The 23491-nt window shown below is 38.6% G+C and overlaps 1 protein-coding gene across 1 annotated transcript in view; it reads left to right on the top strand.

Moving 5' to 3' along the window:
• Window positions 1-2723: 2723 nt before the first annotated feature.
• Window positions 2724-23491, top strand: part of flii (FLII actin remodeling protein) — a 62217-nt gene continuing 41449 nt past the window's right edge. Inside the window, exons 1-14 of the mRNA XM_073060853.1 lie at window positions 2724-2837; window positions 5464-5574; window positions 6493-6564; window positions 7069-7149; window positions 8187-8272; window positions 11610-11771; window positions 13218-13321; window positions 14550-14725; window positions 15854-16011; window positions 16642-16726; window positions 17304-17451; window positions 18373-18506; window positions 19821-20033; window positions 22286-22465. Coding sequence (XP_072916954.1) covers window positions 2775-2837; window positions 5464-5574; window positions 6493-6564; window positions 7069-7149; window positions 8187-8272; window positions 11610-11771; window positions 13218-13321; window positions 14550-14725; window positions 15854-16011; window positions 16642-16726; window positions 17304-17451; window positions 18373-18506; window positions 19821-20033; window positions 22286-22465 — 1773 coding nt within the window. The 5' untranslated portion in view covers window positions 2724-2774. The remainder of the gene's footprint in view (window positions 2838-5463; window positions 5575-6492; window positions 6565-7068; window positions 7150-8186; window positions 8273-11609; window positions 11772-13217; window positions 13322-14549; window positions 14726-15853; window positions 16012-16641; window positions 16727-17303; window positions 17452-18372; window positions 18507-19820; window positions 20034-22285; window positions 22466-23491) is intronic.

Genomic DNA, 23491 nt, shown 5'->3' with positions numbered 1-23491 from the left:
TGACAGTCAAGCCCATGACTGGCAAGTCTTGGGTCAAAGCCTGAAGTTCAAACTCATGACCAGCAAGTCCTGGGATCAATATCCAGAGGTCAGTGAAGTTTGGAGGGCAAAGCCAAAGGTTGAAGTCAGAGCCTGGAAGGTCAAAGACTGAAGTCAGCGAGTCCAGAGGCAGAGGATGAATCCGGACCAGAGACTGGAGTTTGGAGACCCGATGTCTGTGAGTTTAAAAGTCCAGGACCAAGGGCTGGAGGCTCAGAGGTGGCCTGTCCTGTGGTTAGAGGTCTGTGTGTGTGTGAGGGGGTGGGAAAGGGGCTTGGTTTGCTGTTGTTGTCTTGTTTTGTTCTGTTACTGTTGTTGCTGCTTGTATCGTTCTGTGTTGTGTTTGTGTTGAACATTGTGGGTATGCTATGTTGGCACTGGAATAGATGGTGGGCACTTGTGGGCTGCCCCCTGCACACCCTTGGGTGTGTTGGTTGTTAATACAAATGACACATCTGATTGAATGTTTCAATGTGCACGTGAATAAATAAGTACAAATCTGAATATACCCTATGCTTAGTCTTCAAAGCTTTATGTTTTTGAGAGATCACCTTGCATTCATCCACAGTTGAAAGTATAAAAAGTTTTGTTGTTAGTTCCTTTGTGGATCAAGCAGGATCCTCTTCACTTTCTTCCTAACAGTGATTTCTTAAGTGTTGCAGGCAGGCAAAATAATATCACACAGTATTCAATTGCCAGGATACAGATATTTGATTACAGAATTAAAGCGATATCAGGAAAAGTAACTGCTTCAGATACTGAGTAACATTGATTGATTGATTTAATTCTTACATCCAAGGGAGTAAAGATCTTTATGTTGCATCTCCGTCACAATGTACAAGCGATAAGAAAGGGAAATGTGGGAGGATATTGCCCAAACACTAAGATTGTATATGTAATTGTATTGTATACATCTATGTACAATCAGATCAATGTGTATTGATAAATCTGATGGCTTGCTGAAAGAAACTGTCCCGGAGCCTGTTGGTCCTGGCCTTAATGCTGTGGTACTGTTTGTCAGGCAGTAGCAGCTGAAACAGACATAATGAGGATATATCTGAAGTGATTTGGATGCAATAGATATCAGGAGCCATTGCTGCCTTGTATTGTAAAAGTGTGTTGGATGGAAGGGGATTAGCCCGCTTGATCTCTCAATCCTGCACCAAAATTTAACAAAATTGCAGCTGATCTGGTTTTAATCTCAAGAAGATGAAAGAGGCTGCAGGTGCTGGAATTTGGAACAAAACGTCTTGATGCAGGGTGCCAAACCAAAACATTAACTTGCACCTTTTGGCTCCACAGATGCTGTTTGACCTGTTGAGTTCTTCCAACTTTATGACTTTAACCTCAACTTTGCATTCTCATGTTAATTCTGTTTCTACTTACCTTGGCTGAAAATAAATCATTTTGGGATTGACTGCAGTAGGCAACATTGTAAATACATAAATGAAAGTGTGTTTTCTTTCTAAGAAAGAACTGTAAGTGCTCTATGGGGAAGGACCACAGTTCAGAGTCCTCCTGCCATTACAAACAAATTAATTAAACCTTTTGAACTATTTAGTTTCAAGCTTACCAGTGGATAATTGATCATAAAGGAAATAATTACATTGTTGACTTTAATTAAAAATTTATTATTTATAAATTTTGGTATTTTTCTATAAAGAAGTATATTTTGAAGTTTAAAATAAAATGTATTTGAAGTAATTCTGAATTTTGGGCAGTGTAATTGTTTTTGTCGAGATGGATGACCAAAGAATCCATTTTATAAATAGTCGTAATTTTTAAACAAAATTTATCCAGTAATTCAGAAGGGAGCACAGCAAATATTTCCTGGTGAGTCAGATGATGCCCCTTCAGTATTTCCAAATGGTTGGACAGTGGATTACTAGAGTTTTGCTGTCATCGTGTTCTTTCCTTTCCAGGAGTTCTGGACCGGAATTGGTAATGATTCTTTCACCACACTTGTTGCTTGACGTGCTGAATATTTCCAGTATTTTCTATTGTGTTTCAGATTTCCAGCACCTGCATATTTTTGATTCCATCTGCAACTACAACAGTTTTAGACATAACCTCCTTTTAATTAGACTTCATACTAATCAATAAAATCCGAAGATTTCAAGTTTAGCGGGGAATTCCACCCAGGTCAGGAATGAAAAGTAACAGCGTCCTAACACTTAAACATAAATAGAAGTCGGACACCCCAACCACCACTATCTTATCATTTCCTGTCAGTCATCTCTGCAGACATTCCGATGCTAGAGTCACTTTAATGGACGCACAATCAATCTATGTATATAAACTATCTTGTTTATTATTTATATTTATTGTGTATTTTATCTTGAAGTAACAATTATTTCGTTATCCATTACACTTGTCTACTGGCAATGACATTAAACAATCTCCAATCTTGAACTCAATTACTGATGTCCCACAAATATGGAAGCTCGACAGAGGGACCCGCCCACACACTGTGACGAACGTTTCTCCTGCCCAATCAGTAAACGGTCATCTTAGAATAGCCAATCAGCAAAAGGCAGACAATTTGTCTCACGTCCGGAAACGGGACGCTACCGTGCAACCAAACCTTTCGAAAGGCTTGTGGTTGATAGGTACATTGACCAATGGCAATTCCTAAAATCAGTAGGTTCCCGCCTTGGTGACTGATCTCTGCCAATAACCTGCGAAGGAAGGGCGGGGTTAATGATGGTAGGTTGAGGCGGACTGTCATAGCGGCCATGGCTGCCACTGGAGTATTGCCTTTCATCAGAGGAGTGGATCTCAGTGGAAATGATTTCAAAGTAAGTCGGTTACACCGTGGTGAATACAAATATTTGGTGTAGAAGGGAGCTAGTGGCTAGTTGGTAGTTGGAATTTCATTATTGAGTAACAGTCTGCTTGGGTGAGGGAGGTAGCCTAGGCCCAAGGTATTTATAAATAGTAATGTAATGTAGTATATCTGTTTGCAGTTCCCTCTGATCTTCATTTTTCTCATGGAAATATTCCATGTTTATTTAACTTTATGACTAGTTTTCTTGGAAAGTTATGTCATTAAAATGGCAATGCTCTTAGTTACACAATAACAGTTTAATTCTTCTGTAAACTGTTGATATGTAGTGTTTTTTGGCAAATGTGCGTTGTTAGAAAAAACATTTTCTGGAGGTATTGCTGAATGGAGGATCATAAAATTGTGCAAATTTTAATACAAATCATGCCCTTCATGTTGGTTGGAAAAGCAAGACACTAGATTAACTTTATTTTCTAACTCTTAATCTTAATGACTTAATTGTTTCTTTGACCATTAATGCCACACCTGGTTTTTTTTCTTTAGCTCTCTTCTCTCTCAGCTCCTCCCTAATTTGTCTGAAAGCCCTATAAACAGGAATTTTAAATAGCTCTGCCCAACTTAAAACCATGTTTCAGTAATAACAGCAATGTGTTTTTCCCTGATCTCCCTATGTTATTAGTATATTTGAACCATTTTGCTGTATACTAATACATACTGCCTGACTCCTTTTAACTTCCAGCCTTTGTTTGCATTTCCTTTTAAATGCTCTTGCCAATGTGCTGACTTACACTTCCAAGTCTGTTTTTCTGTCTTTTGAATCTACCCTTAACTAACTACCCATCAAGCCCATTTCAACACTGTCAGCTCTGACAAACATCCCTCTCTGGTTGTTGGCAACAGTTCCATTGAGGTATAGCCTGTCTGACCTTCACAGTTCCCATCTTCCATGTAGCAGCAAAATTTATCCAAAATCAAAATAAAATATTTCCGCCAGCCTGTGACTCCAGACAGAGATGTTCTACTTGCATAACGTGCCCACAACTCCAGTGCTTGTTCCAAAGAGTTGAATTCCTTATTTCGATCCTTTATTAACAATTAGCAAACATACAATTAAGCATTGAGCATTATCCCAATGGTCAGCAAACATGTTACCTCTGCAGTTCCAAGCTACAAACTGCCCCAAAATAAGCATGAATGTATATTCTCTTGGCTTTTATCATGGCCCTACTAATCTAATACACATAAATGCACAGCACAGAATCCCATAAGATATAGGAGCAAAATTAGGCCATTTGGCTCTTCCAGTCTGTTCTCTCATTTCGTCATGACTAATCTATTTTTCGTCTCGGCCCCAATCTCCTACCTTCTTTCTGTGTCCCATCGTGCCCTGACCAATCAAGAATCTATCAACCTCTGTCTTAAATATACATAAAGACTTGACTTTCACAGCTGTCTGTGGCAACAAATTCTGCAGATTCACTCTCTGGCTAAAGAAATTCCTCCTCATCTTCATTCTAAAAGGTTGCCCCTCTATTCTGAGGCTGTGTGACTGAATGAGCCAGATAGCCTCACTCTGCTCCTATGTCTTATAGTAATTCTGTTCTGCGCATTAGCCAGAGAGTGGTGCCTGTATTCAGCCCTCATTCTTCTGAATTCTGGCGAATACAGACACAGAGCTATCAAATGCTCTTCACGTGACAAGCTATTCAAACCTGGAATAATTTTCGCGGACCTCCTTTGAACCCTCTTTGAATACATAGCTCCTACATTCCCCGTAACTTCACCAGATGCCCCAGGAATCCAAAGCCCTCCCTGCTGTATGTGCAGGGCATGCGATGTGCATTCCGTGGCTCTGAAGTGCCCTACCATGTCTATATTTAATAGATCAGCTCACTAGTTAAACATTAAATTCCTCGTCCCTGCTTTGTGATCCCACCCCCATGTTACCTAATCTCTTGTCTGGCCAAATTCTCATATGCTCTGTGGTTATACCCTGTGAAACTGGACATGGTGCCATTTACTTTGTGCATTAGCTAAACTGCCCAATCATAAGCAGAAGTTGTTTCACTTTTTAATCCCTTGATCAACATCTCGTAGATACTAATCTGATCATCTGTACTGTTGTTAATGGGATATGGCTGTGCAATAAGTGGGTGGTTTATATCTTGCATTGCGGCACGTAAAGAGAGGGAGAATGTCTGAGCTGGTTTGTGGAGAGTGGCAGGGATACTTGCTAAGTACGTTTTAGCAATGACGTAATGCCTAAAACATTTAAGGTTAAACTTGTGTTGAAACTTCATTGCACTCATAATTAGGTTCTTGAATTCTAAGTCTCGTGCCAGTAAAGCAGTCTTATCAACTTCAAAAATAGTGGACGGTTGAGCAAGGTGGAAGTGATAGTGCGGGTGTACAGGTGAAAACTAATGTGTTGTTTTCAGATGACATCACTGAGGGGTTAACTTTTTAGTCACTGCCTTTGACATTTTGAATACAGTCTTGAAATTTTGTTGACAGTATAGCTTGTGTAAGTAGTTGATGTTGTTATTTTAGCAAAATTAAAGCCTGTTTGAAATGTGTTGATGCCTAACCAGGGCACATTTTAGGGCTGCATAGTTTAATATGTTTCTTCTTTTGCAAAGGGTGGTTATTTTCCTGAACACGTTAAATGCATGAGCAGCTTGAGATGGCTGAAACTGAACCGGACAGGACTTTGCTACTTACCAGAGGAATTGGCTTCTCTCCATAAACTGGTAAGTGTTGTATTGAAATACAAAATCCAATTCATAAGTGTTCTTTGTTTCCCACCTTCCATCCTTAATTTTAGCACTGAGCAATGTCTCCTCTAAGAATTGTTCAATCTATATTTTCATTTTAATTTGTACACAATGAATTTTGTGGATTTCAAACAACGAATTTCTGATTGCAACTAAGTTATGGTATATCCTTACAAAGTGCAGGCCAGGCAGTCAAAAATGGCCAGCTATTAAGTAAATCAATTTGTCATAAAATTATTTTGAAGGTTGGAAGTTTGGACAAAACTCATGCTCGTTACCTTGTGCATGTCCAGTATCTTTTTACAATCTTGGGTAATGAGAAGACTGTTCTAATTGTAATTAATTCCAATTGAAGTTGCACTGCAGGGAGGGAAATGCTTTGTAATGCTAAAATTAACTTCAGTGGGCTAGGGTGGAAATCGCCTGAAGATCAGCCATTGACCGCCATTCGATATGAGATGCATTTGTGCTTATTTATGCATTGGTGGAAGGACCTAGCCAAGGGTAGTTTCTTATGATCTGGTATCTCTTTAGTCGTTTGTGTTTATACTTAAAGGATAGTACAGGAAACAATTAATTTTCATGGAAGTCATCTCCAGTTTGTGTCACTCTTATTAAGAAATGTTGCTACTTCTGATGAAATTGTTTTGTTAGTTGGACCAAGACCTCTTCTGCAAATTGTCTAATAATAGTTACAGTCGTTCAGAACTACACTTGGGGTTTGAGCTCTTGGTTTAGTAAAGTTTAGAACTGAAGATTATTTCCCCTTGCATGTCTGTTTACAAAACAGGTCCAGCTTCTGTGCCAGTACTCTTTTTCAAAGTGTATTTTAAGGACAGAAAAATGTGGAATGGTTTACTCTGCTCTAACATGAAGCTTTTGGTTTCAACGTAGGAACACTTATCAGTGAGTCATAATAGTTTGACAACGCTTCATGGGGAGCTCTCCAGTCTGCCTTGTTTACGGGTGAGTAATGAGGCACAAAATTTTGTAAAGGATTGTGGGAACTGTATCTAACAATTCTTGAAATAATCAGCTCTTTAAAATGGAACTTAAAAAGAGGAACTTTTTCAGAGTGTTATGCATTATTATAGATAATCCCTTCATAAATTATGTTCCGAACTCAGCTTTCCAAGACTCTGTAGGTGTTTCTGTTTCATTGGGCTCGTTATAACAATTTTACATTGTACTTAATCTTGGGGTCTCCAGATTACAATGATCTTTCGAACATTAAAGTTTAAGAGCTTGAAGTTGTAACTAAGTTGTATTTAGAAGGTGGACATTATGTGTAGTTCATGGAAGAATTTAGACTCTTGACTTTGTAATTTAGTCAAATCTTCAGACCATTGGTTATTTTGTGGTGCTTCTGTTTCTCTCTCCTCCCCCCCCCCCCCCCCCATTCCAATTTAAAACATTTTTGCTGCCTTATCTGGAAGAGTCATTGTGTGTAATATTCTTTGTTCTCTGTAGGCCATTGTTGCTCGAGCTAATAATTTGAAAAATTCTGGTGTTCCTGATGACATTTTCCAGTTGGATGATCTTTCTGTGCTGGTATGTTGAGAAGATTTGTTATCAGGTAGTGTGGGGAAAATCTATCCTGGGTATGTGTTTTTCTTACTGAAGACGACTTAATACCAAACACATAAAGCCAGAGTAACAGCCAGGAGTGTTTTTATAGATTTTTGCTTATTTTCTATTTGTTAAATATTTGATATAAAACAAATTTAGAAGATTCAGTTCCTGGTGTTTTTGAATGTTTTACAAATGAATTTTCTGCTGTCAAAACTACAGTGGGTATTTTTCAGGGAGAATGGGGTTGTTGGCGGGGGAGCTTGGTGGGGAAGAACTCCCACAATATCTCGAAGGACACAAGGGATTGGAAGCTCCACTGTTGCTTCCGTAAGACCAAAACCATAACTAATTCTTCAAACCTGTGCTATTTCGGTGAAATAGTGTATATTTCAAAGAGTAAAGGCAAAACAAACAAAATGCTGGTTTAACCTGTGTTTCTTTCTTGCATGTTATGATAGAGAAGGCCATTCAGCCCCTCAAGTCCCTGCAAGTTGTGGCAGAACAATCCGATTAGTTTATTTCTCTCTAATTTCCCTGTGAACCTGTAACTTACTTTCAACATGTCTATCAAATGGTTTTCATTTACCATCTAACTGCTATAAGGGATCATTTACAGTCACCAATTAACCTACGAGCCTGTCTTTGGAATTAACAGAACACCTGATAAAAATCTGTAAATACAAGGAGAATTTATAAACTCCACACAGTCAGAACCTGAGGTCAGAATGAAACCCAGGTCCCTCTCATGACCCATGTGGTTACAGTAATCTTGAGTGGTATTTTGTTAAATATGAACTCATAGTGATCAGACAGGATTTATTTTTCATTCCCATGCTTTTTTCCTCCTTTAATGCTGCAGTTGTTAGCAACAATAACTCTGAAGGCAAGCACTGAAATTGAGTTCTATGCAAAAACACAGCAATCTCAGTGGGACCCAAGGATATCAATTTTTAGGAGTGAATTTATTGACTCTATATTTGAAAAAACACTTGATTTATGCATACTTTATGTTTCAGGACCTCAGCTATAATCAGTTAACGGAGATTCCTAGGGAGCTGGAGAATGCTAAAAACATGCTGGTGCTCAACTTGAGTCATAACAGGTAAGCATGAATCTCATAATAAGCACATCTGTACCTCCCTCTGCAATTGGATCGTCAATGTCCTAACCAGAAGACCACAATCTATGCAGATTGGTGATAACATTTCCTTCTTGCTGACAGTCAACACTGGTGCACCTCAGGGGTGTGTGCTTAGCCCACTGCTCTACTCTCTCTGTACCCATGACTGTGTGGCTAGGTGTAGCTCATATACCATCTATAAATTTGCCGACTATACAACCATTTGTTGGTAGAATCTCAGGTGGTGACGAGAGGGCATATGCCAACTAGTGGAGTGGTGTAGCAGCAGCAACAACCTGGCACTCAACGTCAGTAAGACCAAAGAGCTGATTGTGGACTTCAGGAAAAGTAAGACGAAGGAACACATACCAATCATCATAGAGGGATCAGAAGTGGAGAGAGTGAGCAGTTTCAAGGTCTCTGAGGATCTGACCGGGAAGACAAGACTGTGGCTATACTTTTATTAGGAGTTTGAAGAGATTTGGCATGTCAATAAATACACTCATAAACTTTTACAGATGTACATGGAGAGCATTCTGACAGGCTGCATCACTGTCTGGTATGGTGGGGGGGTGGGGGGCTGCTGCACAGGATCGGGGGGGAAAAAAAGCTGCAGAGGTTGTAAATTTAGTCAGCTCCAGCTTGGGTATGAGCCTACAAAGTATCCAAGACACCTTCAGGGAGCGGTGTCTCAGAAAGACAGCGTCCATTATTAAGGACCTCCAGCACCCAGGGCATGCCCTTTTCTCACTGTTTCCATCAGATAGGAGATACAGAAGCCTGAAGGCGCACACTCAGTGATTCAGGAACAGCTTCTTCGCCTCTGCCACCTCATTCCTAAATGGACATTGAACACTTGGACATTACCTCATTTTTAAATATATAGTATTTCTGTTTTTTGCACAATTTTTAATCTATTCAATATATGTATACTGTATAAAGTATACTGAAAAAGATTTATATACATAATACTTCTGTATTATATTGAACTGCTGCTGCTAAGTTAATAAATTTCACGTCACATGCCGGTGATGATAAACCTGATTCTGATTTATAATATTCACAAATAATACAGGCTGTTTGGCTGACAGTGTTGTGCCGACATTTTAACCTACTCCAAGATCACCCTAACGCTTCCCTCGCACACAGGCCCAACATTTTTTTCATTCATCCATGTCTAAGAGTTTTTTAAGTGTCCCTAATGTTCTGTCTCCACCACCACCCCTTGCAACGTGTTCTACTCACCCACCGCACTCCGCATATACAGTGGATTCTGGTTAATTGGGACACATCAGGATCCGTACATTTTGCTCCAATTAACTGGCTATTCCAATTAGCCAAAGCTTCATGGAAATAGTTATTTTTAAAAAATGGTTAGGAAGGTGTGTTTTTTTTAAAAAAAAAGGCAAACTAAAGTTCAACTGGGTAAGAAATTATTTAAATGAAGTACAGAATAAATTAGAACACTACCAGGACCACTACAGTGCTATAAAAACTGTATTAATTCCTAATAGTTACTGACAGAGGAATTCATTCAATGTACATTTGATGTGTTCTTTTGATTGTAAATGAACAAAATCAGCGCAGATACCTCCATGCAGATTGAGGACTGCCTTCAAACAGTGCTTTTGATGATTGTACCCTCCAAATCGTCATTTAATGGTAACATTCAAGATGATTGTTGATGCCTTCACATTCTTCATAGTTCCTAACTTGTTGAAGAAGTGAACACTTTATTTTCACTCCCGGTCGTTTCTGGCATCTTCAAGCTGGAATGCTTGAAACCGCAGTGATCACAACAGTTCTGAATTTTCTTACTGTTTATTATTCGTCAACTAACTGACAAAAATCACACAAGTGATGCTATTTACAAACTGTTCATTCTAAATCCAGTGCAGTGTCTCATAGCCTCATGACATGCACGCGACTGACACTTGTTAGAAAATGCTTGTCTCAATTAAGCGACACAGTGTCCCAAATAAACAAGGGAATCCCGGCTATTTTTTCAATTAGTTTTGTTCTTTAAGATTTCCCCCAAATAAGTGGCTGCACCGAATAACCAATGGTTCAATTAACCGGAATTCACTGTATTTTTTTTTTAAAGCTACCTCTACCTATACTTTCCTTCAATTACCTTAAAATTATGCCCTCTCATATTAACCATTTCTGCCAAGGAAAAGCTAATTCTGACTCCACAGCCAGATTTCTCTGGATCCCATCCCTTAACTTCTGAATGGGCTACCATAGGGAACCTATCAAACCCTTACTGAAATGTATATAGACTGCATCCTCCTTAATCAATTTGTTTTGTAATTTCCTTGAAAAGTTGACAGGTTCATGTGTGAAGACTTTTTCTACACTGACTACCCCTAATCAGGCTGTTGTGGCATGGTAGCATAGCGTTCAGTGCAGTGCTTTACAGCGCCAGCTGTAAATCAGTCTAAAGCTGTTTGTAAGGAGTATGTATGTTCCCCCCATGGCCACATGGGTTTCCTTGGGGTGCTCTAATTTCCTCCCACATTCCAAAGACATATGGGTTAGGGTTGGAAAATTGTGGGCATGCTATCTGGTGCAGGAAACTTGGTGACACTTGCAGTCTGCCACAAATACATCCCCAATTGATGTTGGTTGAAGATGCAAACGACACAATTCATTATGTTTCAATTTACATATGACAAATAAAGCTAATCTTGTGTTTCTCCAAATGCTCATAATCCTGTCTCTGGGAATCCTCTCCAATACTTTGTCCACTACTGATGTATGACTCACTGGTCTATAATTCCCTGTTACTTTTTTTTTTGAACAAAGGAACATTTGTAGTAGAAGATTTTTAAAAACTTTTATTTCTGTTTTACTGAGGTTTGTATGTATTTTATTTCCTCCAATTTGTTCTTCTGTCTAGTTGAAGATTGGGCAATCATGAATAGGGTATTGAAGATAAAAGTTTGTATTGTGGAACTGCAGGACCAAAGTTCCTCCTTGCTCACATAAGCTCCAGCAGTTAAGGTGCTTATTTCCTGGATTTTGCTATTGAAGTTCTGAGGCTGGCTGCTTCTTGTTATATGCTTGAGTTGATTTCTATTTCCAACTACACCAAACCCAACCCAACCAAGTTTCCACTACTTTCTCATTTTACCTATGCCCATACATACAGCAGGGAAAACCACCTTGATATTGTCTTCCACAGGTACATCTATGATTCATGTGTACATCAGCAAGCTTTGCTGCAATATAATTCTTTTGCTACATTGTTTGGCTTTCTGTCCTAGTACTTGAATATTATATAATCCTGCTCTTATCACCTTGTTTTCTTTTTCAGTATTGACAACATCCCAAACCAGCTGTTTATAAATCTCACTGATTTGCTGTATTTGGACCTAAGTGAAAATAAGTTGGAGAGTTTGCCTCCTCAGATGAGACGCTTGGTTCATCTTCAAACACTGATATTGAATAACAACCCACTCATGCACGCACAAATGCGGTAAGGGGTAACCAAATGCAAATTGCTCTGTTTAATTTTATGCCATTAATTAAGATTAACATAAGATGATGAATGAATGCTGTAGTAAAAGGGAAAATACTTTCAGAAACTGTCAAATACTGTGCATTTAAAGAGCAAACACGAGGAAATCTGCAGATGCTGGAAATTCAAACAACGCACACAAAATGCTGGTAGAACACAGCAGGCTAGGCAGCATCTATAGGAGAAGCACTGTCGACGTTTCGGGCCGAGACCCTTCGTCAGGACTCAAATACTGTGGATGTTGTCTTTCTGGGTGATGAGCCATCTTTGTGTCAATGCATGACTATCATGGAGTGCACAGAACCATGGGGTATTTAGATACAGATAAAGTTCAAGAGTTAATTTTCCCCTATTCTACTGCTCCCTGAGACCTTTTGGCACTGATGAAGTAGGAACAGGACCATTCTATCAAACGACGTTCTTGTGTCACCACCCACAATAGTTATAACTGCTAACACAATGGTAATCGGTGATAAATCCTGACACTGGATCAAGTGACAATCTTAAGTGCTTCACATGGGTATGATTCTGTAGCACCTTTACAGAGATGATAGTTTAGAACTATAACCATTTGCTATACAGCCGAGTAGTTATCTATAGTGCATGTTGATTTTGTGTGGTAACCTTGCAGAGTGGAGGATCACAGAGATCTTGGGGTCCGAGCCAATAGGACACTCAAAGCAGCTGCATTGGTTGACTCTGTGGTTAAGAAGGCGTATGGTGTATTGGCCTTCATTAATTGTGGAATTGAATTTAGGAGCCAAGAGGTAATGTTGCAGCTATATAGGACCCTGGTCAGACCCCACTTGGAGTACTGTGCTCAGTTTTGGTAGCCTCACTACAGGAAGGATATGGAAGCTGTAGAAAGGGTGCAGAGGATATTTACAAGGATGTTGTCTGGATTGGAGAGCATGCCTTATGAGAATAGGTTGAGTGAACTCGGCGTTTTCTCCTTGGAGCGACAGAGGATGAGAGGTGACCTGATGGAGGTGTTCAAGATGATGAGAGGTATTGATCGTGTGGATAGTCAGAGGCTTTTTCCCAGGGCTGAAATGGTTGCCGCAAGAGGACGCAGGTTTAAGGTGCTGGGCAGTAGGTACAGAGGAGATGTCAGGGGTAAGTTTTTTACTCAGAATGGTGAGTGCCTGGAATGGGCTGCTGGCAACGGTGGAGGCAGATATGATAGGGTCTTTAAAGAGGCTTTTAGATATGTACGTGGAGCTTAGTAAAATAGAGGGCTAGAGGTAAGCCTAGTAATTTCTAAGGTAGGGACATGTTTGGCACAACTTTGTGGGCTGAAGGGCCTGTATTGTGCTGTAGATTTTCTGTTTCTAACCTGTGGAACTGAGGTGTCTTGACTGAATTCTAGCAGGGTGTATAATTCACTGTACTAATCTTTTGTAGGCAGCTTCCTGCAATGACGGCTCTACAAACATTGCATCTCAGAAATACACAACGGACACAAAGTAACTTGCCCACCAGCTTAGAGAGCCTGTCTGGTTTGATAGGTAAGTTTAATTTTTTTTGTGAAATTAAACTGCTTCTACACATTTTTAGTCAATCGTTCCTTTTTTAAAAAAAAAACTGTTCCTGTCCTACATGTTTTTATTTGCAAATCTGGCATTATGTGTGCCTTCCAGTTTGAAATTTTATACAGTCCAGTGTTTTGGTGGCCATCTGGTAGTTCCCTAGCTTTGGCTTTATGTACTTGTAGGCTTCCCTATTTCTGTTCATTCGTGCTTTGTGCTACACCAGGATTTCGTATTGCACTAAGCTATAGTTGCTTAATTCTATCTCTTGGCCTGAGATTGCTAACCTTCATCCTCGTCCTGGATGGGAATGTGCCAGAATTTTACAATGTGCAGTTGAAGCTATTCAGTTATTCATTTGTAGTATTTGGTTATGTCAGTATTGATCTGTGACTGTGTCTTGCTCAATTGCTTTGTGCAAGTCCTGTTGAACGTAGCTGGCAACCATCCCTTTCCCTCTTTGTTCTGACCCCTGTCTCTGATTCTCCTTCAAGAAGGGATGAGCACAGGCAGCTCCTGGATACAGGAGGACTGTATTCCTAAAAAGTCTGTATCATGATACCACACTCTCAGCACACATGTCGAGAGACACAAGTTGAAGAATATTGTTTATATACTTTTTCCCCCCCACAAATTCAGTGAGTGAATTTATTCTGTATCTCAGATTTTTGGTATTGTGAATTCTGGCGAATTTCCTTTGCATGCCATTAACACAGGTATCACCCACAGCTATCATATTTTTTTTCCTCATGATGTGGAATCAATGTGATATTTTTAATTAGTGCTGGGCTGTAAGAGAGCACCAGAAGTAAAATTGAAACAACCAGGAATGCCCTGGATTTATCCTCCTGATAGATAAGTCCTTACATTACATTGAGTGTAATGTCACCCAAGGGCACTGGTAATGGTCTATCATTTGGCACTGCTGAAATGTTGCTACTGGAACTGGGGTGCATAAGATCATCCTATGGTACAGAATTGCCTCCATAAACCAAACAAGATATTTTAGAAATGGTGCCTGGCTCATTCTTCCCATTATTAACTGATGTCCAGGTAGAGGGTGATAAAATATTTTTGAGGTTCATTTTAAGGTCTTTAAAATTATAAGTGCCTGCCAATTAACTTAACCTGTAGTTTCTGCTCATTTGAGCAGGATCAAACAAACATAACTTTTCAAATCTTAAAAATGTTGTCATTTATTTCCCAGATGTTGACTTGTCTTGTAATGACCTTAGCCGTGTACCTGAGTGTTTATATACCCTCTCGTCTCTGCGGCGGCTGAACCTCAGTACCAATCAGATCTCTGAGCTCTCGCTCTGCATTGATCAGTGGACGCAACTGGACACACTGAATCTCTCCCGGAACCAACTCACTTCACTTCCTGTATGATGGTTAAGTTGTTTTAAAGATGGGCCTTGCCTGTTCTGTCAGTTGCTTTGGATGCTTATTTTCATGGCTCTGTTCTTGCTTTACTGATCCACAGTTTCATTTGGGAATGTTTACAAATTGAGTGGTGTTGGCTATTGTAACAGGGAGTTTTGTCTAATTTATTTTAAATCATGTTTGTACATCGTCTGGAACAAACATCTGCCATGGACACAACTTGTGTTGCATCTGGGTCAATCTAGCGAGTCTTTCATGAGAATCAAACATTAAAGGTTGAAGTTTTAATTTGTCCCCTGTGGAATGAAAGGAAAGATGAAAGTTAAAGATAATGTAATGCAATTTTTTTGTTTTCAAGCTTTCTGCCCATATGTAACAGCCTTGTGTTATTTGTGGTGCAGTCTTCATTTGGTAGATGTGCTTGAACTTGAACAAGCTGGATTTTGATGGAATTCCATCAGATATTGAGAAAATGTCAAGCCCAGAAGAATGTATAGCATCCATTAATAATTTTGAGCTGATCCCAGATTAATTGTACAGGCATAAGCTGTATTCATCTTGTAATCAGCAGCAATTTGGAAATTTGGCTCTTAAAATTAATGTTGTCACCTTTTATACTTGGTTACCGAGAGTGCGTTGTATCAATATCCAGTAGTAAGGACTGAAATACTGCAGTTGTCCAGAATTTCCCCCCTTGTGGCGGCTTGGAGCGTGGTACCGTCATAGAATCCATGTAATTAGTGATTTTGTTTCACTGAAATTAACATGCACATCCTTTCTAAATTGGGGAACCCTCACGCTTTCATCACTATGTATAAACCTGTCACTTGTTTTGTGTATCAAGTCAAAGGTAATCTGTTAGTATGGATTTGTTAGTCTAAAGCATCACCATCTCCTTTTTCTATCCTTTGCTGTTTTGATTGAAGTGGAGAAAAGAACCGATGGAAGTAAATAAATATGATTGCTTATAAACACTAGCACAAATGAGTTTAGTTGCACCTGTGTGTTAGAGTGAACTGAATGTGATCGATCCAAATCAACCAATTACAATGAAAGTTTCAAGCAGTGAATAAACTTCAGATACGTAAAATGTTCAACTAAAATTCTGGATGTGTTTTTCCCTTTCAGTCAGCCATCTGCAAGTTAACTAAGCTAAAGAAGTTGTACTTGAATTCAAACAAGCTGGATTTTGATGGCATTCCGTCAGGCATTGGGAAACTGGCAAACCTAGAGGAATTCATGGCCGCCAATAATAACCTTGAGTTGATCCCAGAGAGCTTGTGCAGGTATGCGCTGTGTTGATCTTCAAGTTCTGCTTTGAGTTTAAAGTTCTCATATGGCAGTATTCAGGAATTAATTAATCCTATAGTCTTCAATCCATAGTTCTATTTGGGGTGATAACATCTCTGAGGCTTCAGTATTTACTAGCTTTTTTTGTCTAAGATGAGATATTGAATGTAAATTAGTTATATATAGGATTAAATAGCCAAACTTCATCCTTTGGAGGTGGGTGATGATCAGTAGTGACAGGCTTCATCACTTCTTGCTTTCATCATTTAAATCCAATGCCTTCTACCCACCACTTTTACCTGGAGCTGTCACAATTGACTTTAATCTTCGTCCTCTACCCTGTTTGTCATATACTCCCAGTTTGTCTGAGATTATATGCCAGTGTATATCTGACATTGAATTAAGAGTCTCCTATTTTTCGGAGGGGAAAAAAAATAACCATTGGACGAAGGGTCTCGGCCCGAAACGTCGACAGTGCTTCTTCCTATAGATGCTGCCTGGCCTGCTGTGTTCCACCAGCATCTTGTGTGTGTTGCTTGAATTTCCAGCGTCTGCAGATTTCCTCGTGTAACCATTGGAAGAGTTTGTTTTGAAGTGAAAGCGTTAACATAAATTTCTGTTTGCAGATGCGGAAAACTAAAAAAGCTAGTTCTTAATAAAAATCGGCTGGTCACTTTGCCTGAAGCCATCCACTTCCTTGGAGATATACAGGTAGGTTAATTCCAACACAACTATAAGCAAAATTCTTGTAGAATACCTCGTTGCAATAGTTAGCCAGAAGAGGTTTACTTACATGTGGTGGTACACGTTTTCCTGAATTTTGGAATTCTGTTTCCAGAGCATTGTGTGGATATATAAGATTAGGTTCTCTATTCCTGGACCTAGTTTAACAACAGTACAGATTTAGTGGATAGTTTTTTTCAGCAAAACTGATGGGTACTTACAGCATGTTGCAGCTGGACTCTTGAGGAGTCTGCTGGGGTATAGTCTGGAAAATCCCAGCACAACTTGGACATTTTGAAAAACTATTTGAATAGATTTACCAAATCTTTATAATTGTATAAAATAACTTGATAGTAACAACTGGAGTAGAAGGCAATATTTGTAAAAAGAAATTACACCATTTAAAATCCAGATGCAAAAAAAACAAAGAAAACTAAAGCTTTGTTAATGTTTCCTTGCTGTGACTTCTGGTTCAGATTTCTAATATTGTATAATTTAACTCTTTATTATAACAAATTATTTGATCTTATTATAATTGAAATTGATATTATTTATTTATTTTTAGGTTCTGGATGTTCGTGAGAATCCTAACTTAATAATGCCCCCTAAGCCTGTGGATCAGTCAGCAGAGTTCTACAATATTGATTTCTCCTTGCAGAATCAGCTTAGATTGGCTGGTGCTTCGGCAGCTACTGTTGCTGCAGCTAGTGGAGGTACAGAGAATGGAGACATAACATTTGTTCATTTTGTACAGTTTTTTATCATCCTGGTACTGAAAACTGAAATGTCTAGCTCCAAAAGATTATTAATTTTTATCTTGAGTCAACTGTGGTGTCATTACTTTACAGAACAACTCTGTTTATGTATGTTTAGTGACAATGTATGACAGGGTGGAGGAGTGAAGAAAGTTAACGGTCAGACAGTATGTTGTGGGAAGTAAGTTATCTCAGGCCAGTGAAAGAAGTAGTCTGTGGAAAAAGAAACATCATGCAACAGGGAAGAGGCCAGGATCACAACTAACAAGATGCTAGTTCAATCACAATGAGGTTAGAATGTGGCCATTTAAACTCCTCCTCACAGTCTTCCAATAAAATTACTTGTGTCTACTCATGTTCCAACTCAGACCTTAGACTGACTCAGACTCTCTGATTGTTGTAACAACTCCTTTAAAGGTGAGTAGGAAGGAGAAATATTTGTAAAATCATTCTCTTGTGTAATTTCCCAGAAACATTCTTTATTAAGTTTTGCTGATAGACTGTCAGATATGCCTAACAGGCCAGATATACAGAAAGAGCAAAAACTGAGCCAAAGTTATAGATGGACTACTGTCAGAAATGTCCACTGCGGAAACAGATATCAAGGGAAAATAAACAACAAAAGTTGGGAGTTCAGTACTGAGTCCAAAAGATGCAAACATGTCCAAAGATGAAATTTTGTTCCTTAAGTCTGTGTTGCGTCTCATTGTAAGTGCTTCTGGGCCTTGAAAGCTTTTCAGTACTGTACATGTAATCTTGGCTGTCATTGATTGCATTCTTGTTCAATGTACACACTTTGGAATAATTGGGTACTCGAACCTAAATAAAGAATAAGCAAATATTCGTTAAAAACCTTATCATTTGCCCTTCCGACAACAGGAGTCACTGCTCGAGATCCAATCGCTCGGAAAATGCGCCTCCGGAGAAGGAAAGACTCCAGCCAGGATGACCAGGCCAAACAAGTACTAAAAGGAATGAGTGATGTGGCACAGGAAAAGAACAAAAAATTAGAGGTAACTAGTTGAAGAATGATTCTATATGAAAACATGTAACAGAATAAATGCATGACTCCTTTCCAATAATAAATTTAATTTGCAAATGCATGAACAGTAAAATCATAGGAAGATGGCTATTTGTGATCACTTGGCAGATTTCTATTTTCAAATTTTTATTTTTTAAAATACAGAAATTGTCAGCACAAATTAAAACAACAAAAATAACAGACTTGTTTCAAAACATCTGTGAGGACAGAAGGAAAATTAAAAGAACCTCCTATTATCATCAGAGTGGGGAGTAGGTTATGTGATACAATGCCGAGTGGCAAAGAATCGGGGTAAATCTGCAAGTACTGTTTTACCTAAACTTGTGTACACATTTATGGCATATCTTTGCTGACTAAAGCAAATTTTAGATCTATCCCACCTCCAAGCTTCCTTTTCAGTCCTTCAAGCCCTGCGCTCCCCCACCCCAGTATCACAGCACAAGTGAGTTTCCCTAGTCTGAATTAGGAATCTGCATGATTCTAGTCAGCTAAGGAATAAAGCGTTATCAGTTAATATTTGAACAACTACCAGACGCAATTGTAGAAATGCAAATGAAGAGTGAATGTGCCGCAAGAAGAATCAACACATTCAAAGGCAGCCACAAAGTGGGGTAAAAGAAATGTAGCATTTTGATGTAGTAATGGGTATCAGCGCTGAACTCTCAAACAAATCTGCTTCTTGCAGTATCTTTTCACAACTAAAAGATTTTGCATGTTAATCAAGTTTACCAATACCAAGATTTACTCCCCTCAGTTTCCACATTCCAGCTGTCAGCATATCAGTCTGGTTGCTTCTTTCAGGCTACGGGTAAACCTCGGTAATTTCTAAAGTAAGGACATTTTCAGCACAGCGTTGTGGCCCAAAGGGCCTGTATTGTGCTGTAGATTTTCCATGTTTTTATGTAATATTATGGAATGGAACTCCACTCCAGAGTAGACCCATGCATCAGGCTGGCTTACAGAAATAGTACGAGAAACTAGTCATTATCAGTATGTCATTATTCAAAAGGGAATGTGGGATTCTTATGTTGTACCAGGCAATGTACATTTTTAATGTAGTATTTTGTTTGCATCTGTGGTCATAGTTGTATCATAGAGAAGGGCAGAGACTGATCATTGTCTGTACTCAATAAAAGAACAAAAAAAAATCTTAAATCTTAGGACATTGATGGTAATAGAACTTTTATTTTGCTCTGCACTCATACAGTTTGTTATAAATGATAAACTGCCCATATACAGCATATTTTAAAAAATGCTTCATTTCAATTTACCTTTTTCCTTGCAGGAGGCGGGCGAAGTCAAGTACACAGACCTGAAGACAAGGCGATGGGATCTGGGTCTTGAGAAGCCTCCTCTTGATTATTCAGAGTTCTTCACTGAGGATATTGGTCAGATCCCAGGGGTCATGATTTGGCACATAGAGAATTTCATTCCTTCTCAGATTGATGAGGCTCTTCACGGCAAGTTCTATGAAGCAGACTGTTACATTATCCTAAAGGTAACCATCGCAGGAAAAAGTAGAATAAATTTTTTGACTGGCAGAACTCATGTATAATGCTTAAATAGATAACATGGTAAAGGGAACAATCAAGAAATGTATTATTTTATGCTTTATTGTTATTCACAAGCTCTCCAATCAGCTGAATACTTTTGGTGCAATTTAGACTTTCTACTATTTAATTTAATCCACAAAAATGGGCAGTACGGGCTGTCTCTGGTTAACAAATGGATACCATTTTCACAGATGTCCAAAACTCTGTTTTTGCCTGTAGGTCAGAAATATTGAAAAATCACTTGATATGGTCACCAAACCTCCACAGCCTTATAGTAAACAGCATCAAAAGTGCATGAAATGGATAAGAAAGAAATGATTATTAAAAATGGAGGGAAAGGGGAAATTAAATCAGTTTGTGTGAGAATTAATGTATATAATTAATGAGTTTTGAATTTAATGAGGTTGTTCATATAGACAAACGTCTGTTGAAAGGGCATTCTTAACCTAGGGATGGCCTGTATCCATATATAAACTTAGTCTCCCAGTTGCATAATAGTATGATATAAGGATATTATCAATCTTCTACCATAATGCAGTGCATTGGATATTATAATCAACTAAGTTGGAAGGATGGAAATGCCATACTAGTAATCCCATTTATTTATAGATAAATAGCAGACTGTTATAAAATACAGTGAGACCAATCTAACATAATTGGAAAAGATGATCCTGAATACAAAGTACAGAATCTAATAGTTCTTCCTGGAATAATTTAAACTGATGAGCATCAAGCATATAATTCCATAACATTTCATAGTCCCAACAATCTGTAAATATGACTGACATGATTTCTACTTGTATTTGACTATAAAATGAAAGCATTTTCTTTGTAGAAGAAATTTGTATCAGTGAGCTGGTAATAAAAATTTTAGTCTTTAGAGTAGATAACCAATGAATAGACATGGTTTATTCTGACTATTTGACTGCAACAAAACCTACTTGGAATGGAATAGTTAGGGGCCTCATCATTTCAAACCATTTGAACTAGCCTCTAAATTCATAGGTTTTTTTTGTGAGAGATTTGTGCTTTGCTGGCAAGGCCAATATATTGCCCATCCTTGAGTTTTTGAATTCCTACAGCCCTTTGTGGTGAAGATACTCCCACGGTGCTGTTGTATAGGGAGTTCTAGGCTTCACAGCCCAGTGATGAGGAAGCAGCACTGTTGAGCTGATCAAATTCTCATGATGTCATCATTAATAGCTGTTTGACTTCCATTAACAGCTATCTGTAAAGGTTTTACTTCATAAAGAAAATTCTTAAATATAACTTTCATGTAGATTCTGCTTTAAATTATTTATGAAGATCAATTATGTTTGAGATGCACCTGACAAATGGAATTGTTCTTTACTGTGCTACTTTTTAAAAATATTTAACTGGACTGGACTTAAATCATTTAAGGCCACAGTGATTGGTATGAATGATTTTTTTTTTCCCCCGCTCCCCCTCTCAGTTTTATCCCAACCTTCTAACCATGAAATTGTTAATCTGTCTTAATGCACAATACCACATATACTGGGGAGCTCAGGACCTCCATGTTGTAAAACAATGATTGTTAATATGCTATTTTACATTAAGAGTAGTACTGTTAGCTTGATCTTGTTTGTATTTAATATCAAACAACTGACATCTGTAGGGGGAAGAACCTAGGCAGAAATCTTCATTTGTAATTCTTCCTTTTTCCCCTGCACCTGCTTACCCCACAACTCCTAGCTTTTGGTTTAGGCTAAGAATACTAGACAGTTTTACCTTCTGATTGCTGTTTGGCTTAAAGCTAATGTGCATACTCACACACGCTATTCCTTAGAATCCTTTCTGAAAAGCTCCACATTCATCACCCCATTAATTACAGCACCATCGATGATGATTGTGCTTGTTTAACTTTAGCTATCTTTTGCATCTTATTTTCCTGATTCCCTTTATAATCTGGCTTTTAAAATAATCAATCATAGATACTACAGTCTATAGAAGTCAGGTTAAACCACTGCATTTCTGAAAAGCCTTTATGTATTAACTTTTCCTGTACCTTCCCCTTCAATCTACTATTGATAATCTTGAAGTAGAATTAAATTTAAGCAAAATAATGATCCTTGAGTTGTAGCAATTTTGGTGAAGTAGATTTTTTTTGATTACTTAGTTTTTGGAAGCAATCATATTTTCTTTGTGAAACGTTTTTAAAGATGTCAATATTTTGCAGACTATACTGGATGAGAATGGTGCTCTCAGCTGGCAAATTTTCTACTGGATTGGACAGGAAGCTTCAATGGATAAAAAAGCATGTGCTGCCATCCATGCAGTCAATCTCCGTAATTTTCTGGGGGCACGGTGCAGGACGATTCGTGAGGAAATGGGCGATGAGAGTGAAGAATTTACTGTGGTGTGTATATGATTGTGTACAAGTGTGACTGCACTTAAAAATCATTACTCTTAGTTATTTGGAATCAGTCTTTGAGAGCAATTTGCATTATCAATTGCATCGTCATTTTTACTTCATCCCAGTATCATCATGTTCCTCAAGGGACAATGCTGACTCAGGTTGGAAGTAATGGACTGGAGCTATTGGCAGTATTACTCTTCACCAAAATAAGCAGCTGTATAATCAAAAATGGCTAAGCAGATCTCCTGATTTTAACAAGATTTCCTTTTCCAATGAATCAGTACATAAAGAATGAAATACTTTATTTTTTAGTTTAGTAGTGATTTACAGATGGGAACTAGACCCAGGGCTCATTACAGATGTTGATGTGATATGGATCAATTTGTCTGTATCTCAGGAAGCTTTCCATGTGCTGACTCTTCTCTGTGGAATGTCTTAGTATTCCAGTCTAAATAAATAATTCCAGGAAAAACAATCCAATCCAACTTGTCAAACGATGTGGTTAACAAAGGTCATAAATGATTCTAAATGGTTCATACCCAACAGCATACATTGCCTATTAAAGTATTCACCCCCCCCCCCCCCGGAGTTTTCATGTTTTATTGTTTTACAACATTGAATCATAATGGATTTCTCTTTCCCATAAAGCTGTGACTAGTGAAACACCCAGGCAACAGTTGTTGTATGCGCAGTCTCTCTCCCATCTCAGCCACTGAAGCTTACAACTCCTCCAGAGTTGTCATAGGTCTCTTGGTTCCTCCCTCACTCATCCCCTTCTTGCGGAGTCGCTCAGTTTTTGAGGACTGCCTGCTTCAGGCAGATTTGGAGCTGTGCCATTTCCTCCTCCCCCCCCCCCCCCCATTTCTTGATGATTGATTTAACTCTATTCCAAGGGATATTCAGTGACTTGAAAATTTACTTGTATCCATCTTCTGACTTGTACTTTTCACTAACCTTTTCCTTTCATGGTGTGGTTTTGCCAGGATACCGACTCACCAGCAGTTGGGCCTTCTAGATACAGGTGTA

This window comes from Hemitrygon akajei, chromosome 11 (assembly GCF_048418815.1).
Source record: "Hemitrygon akajei chromosome 11, sHemAka1.3, whole genome shotgun sequence".
Taxonomy (NCBI): domain Eukaryota; kingdom Metazoa; phylum Chordata; class Chondrichthyes; order Myliobatiformes; family Dasyatidae; genus Hemitrygon; species Hemitrygon akajei.
The sequence above is the reverse complement of the archived record's forward strand: the minus strand, read 5'-3'. Positions and strand labels throughout refer to the sequence as shown.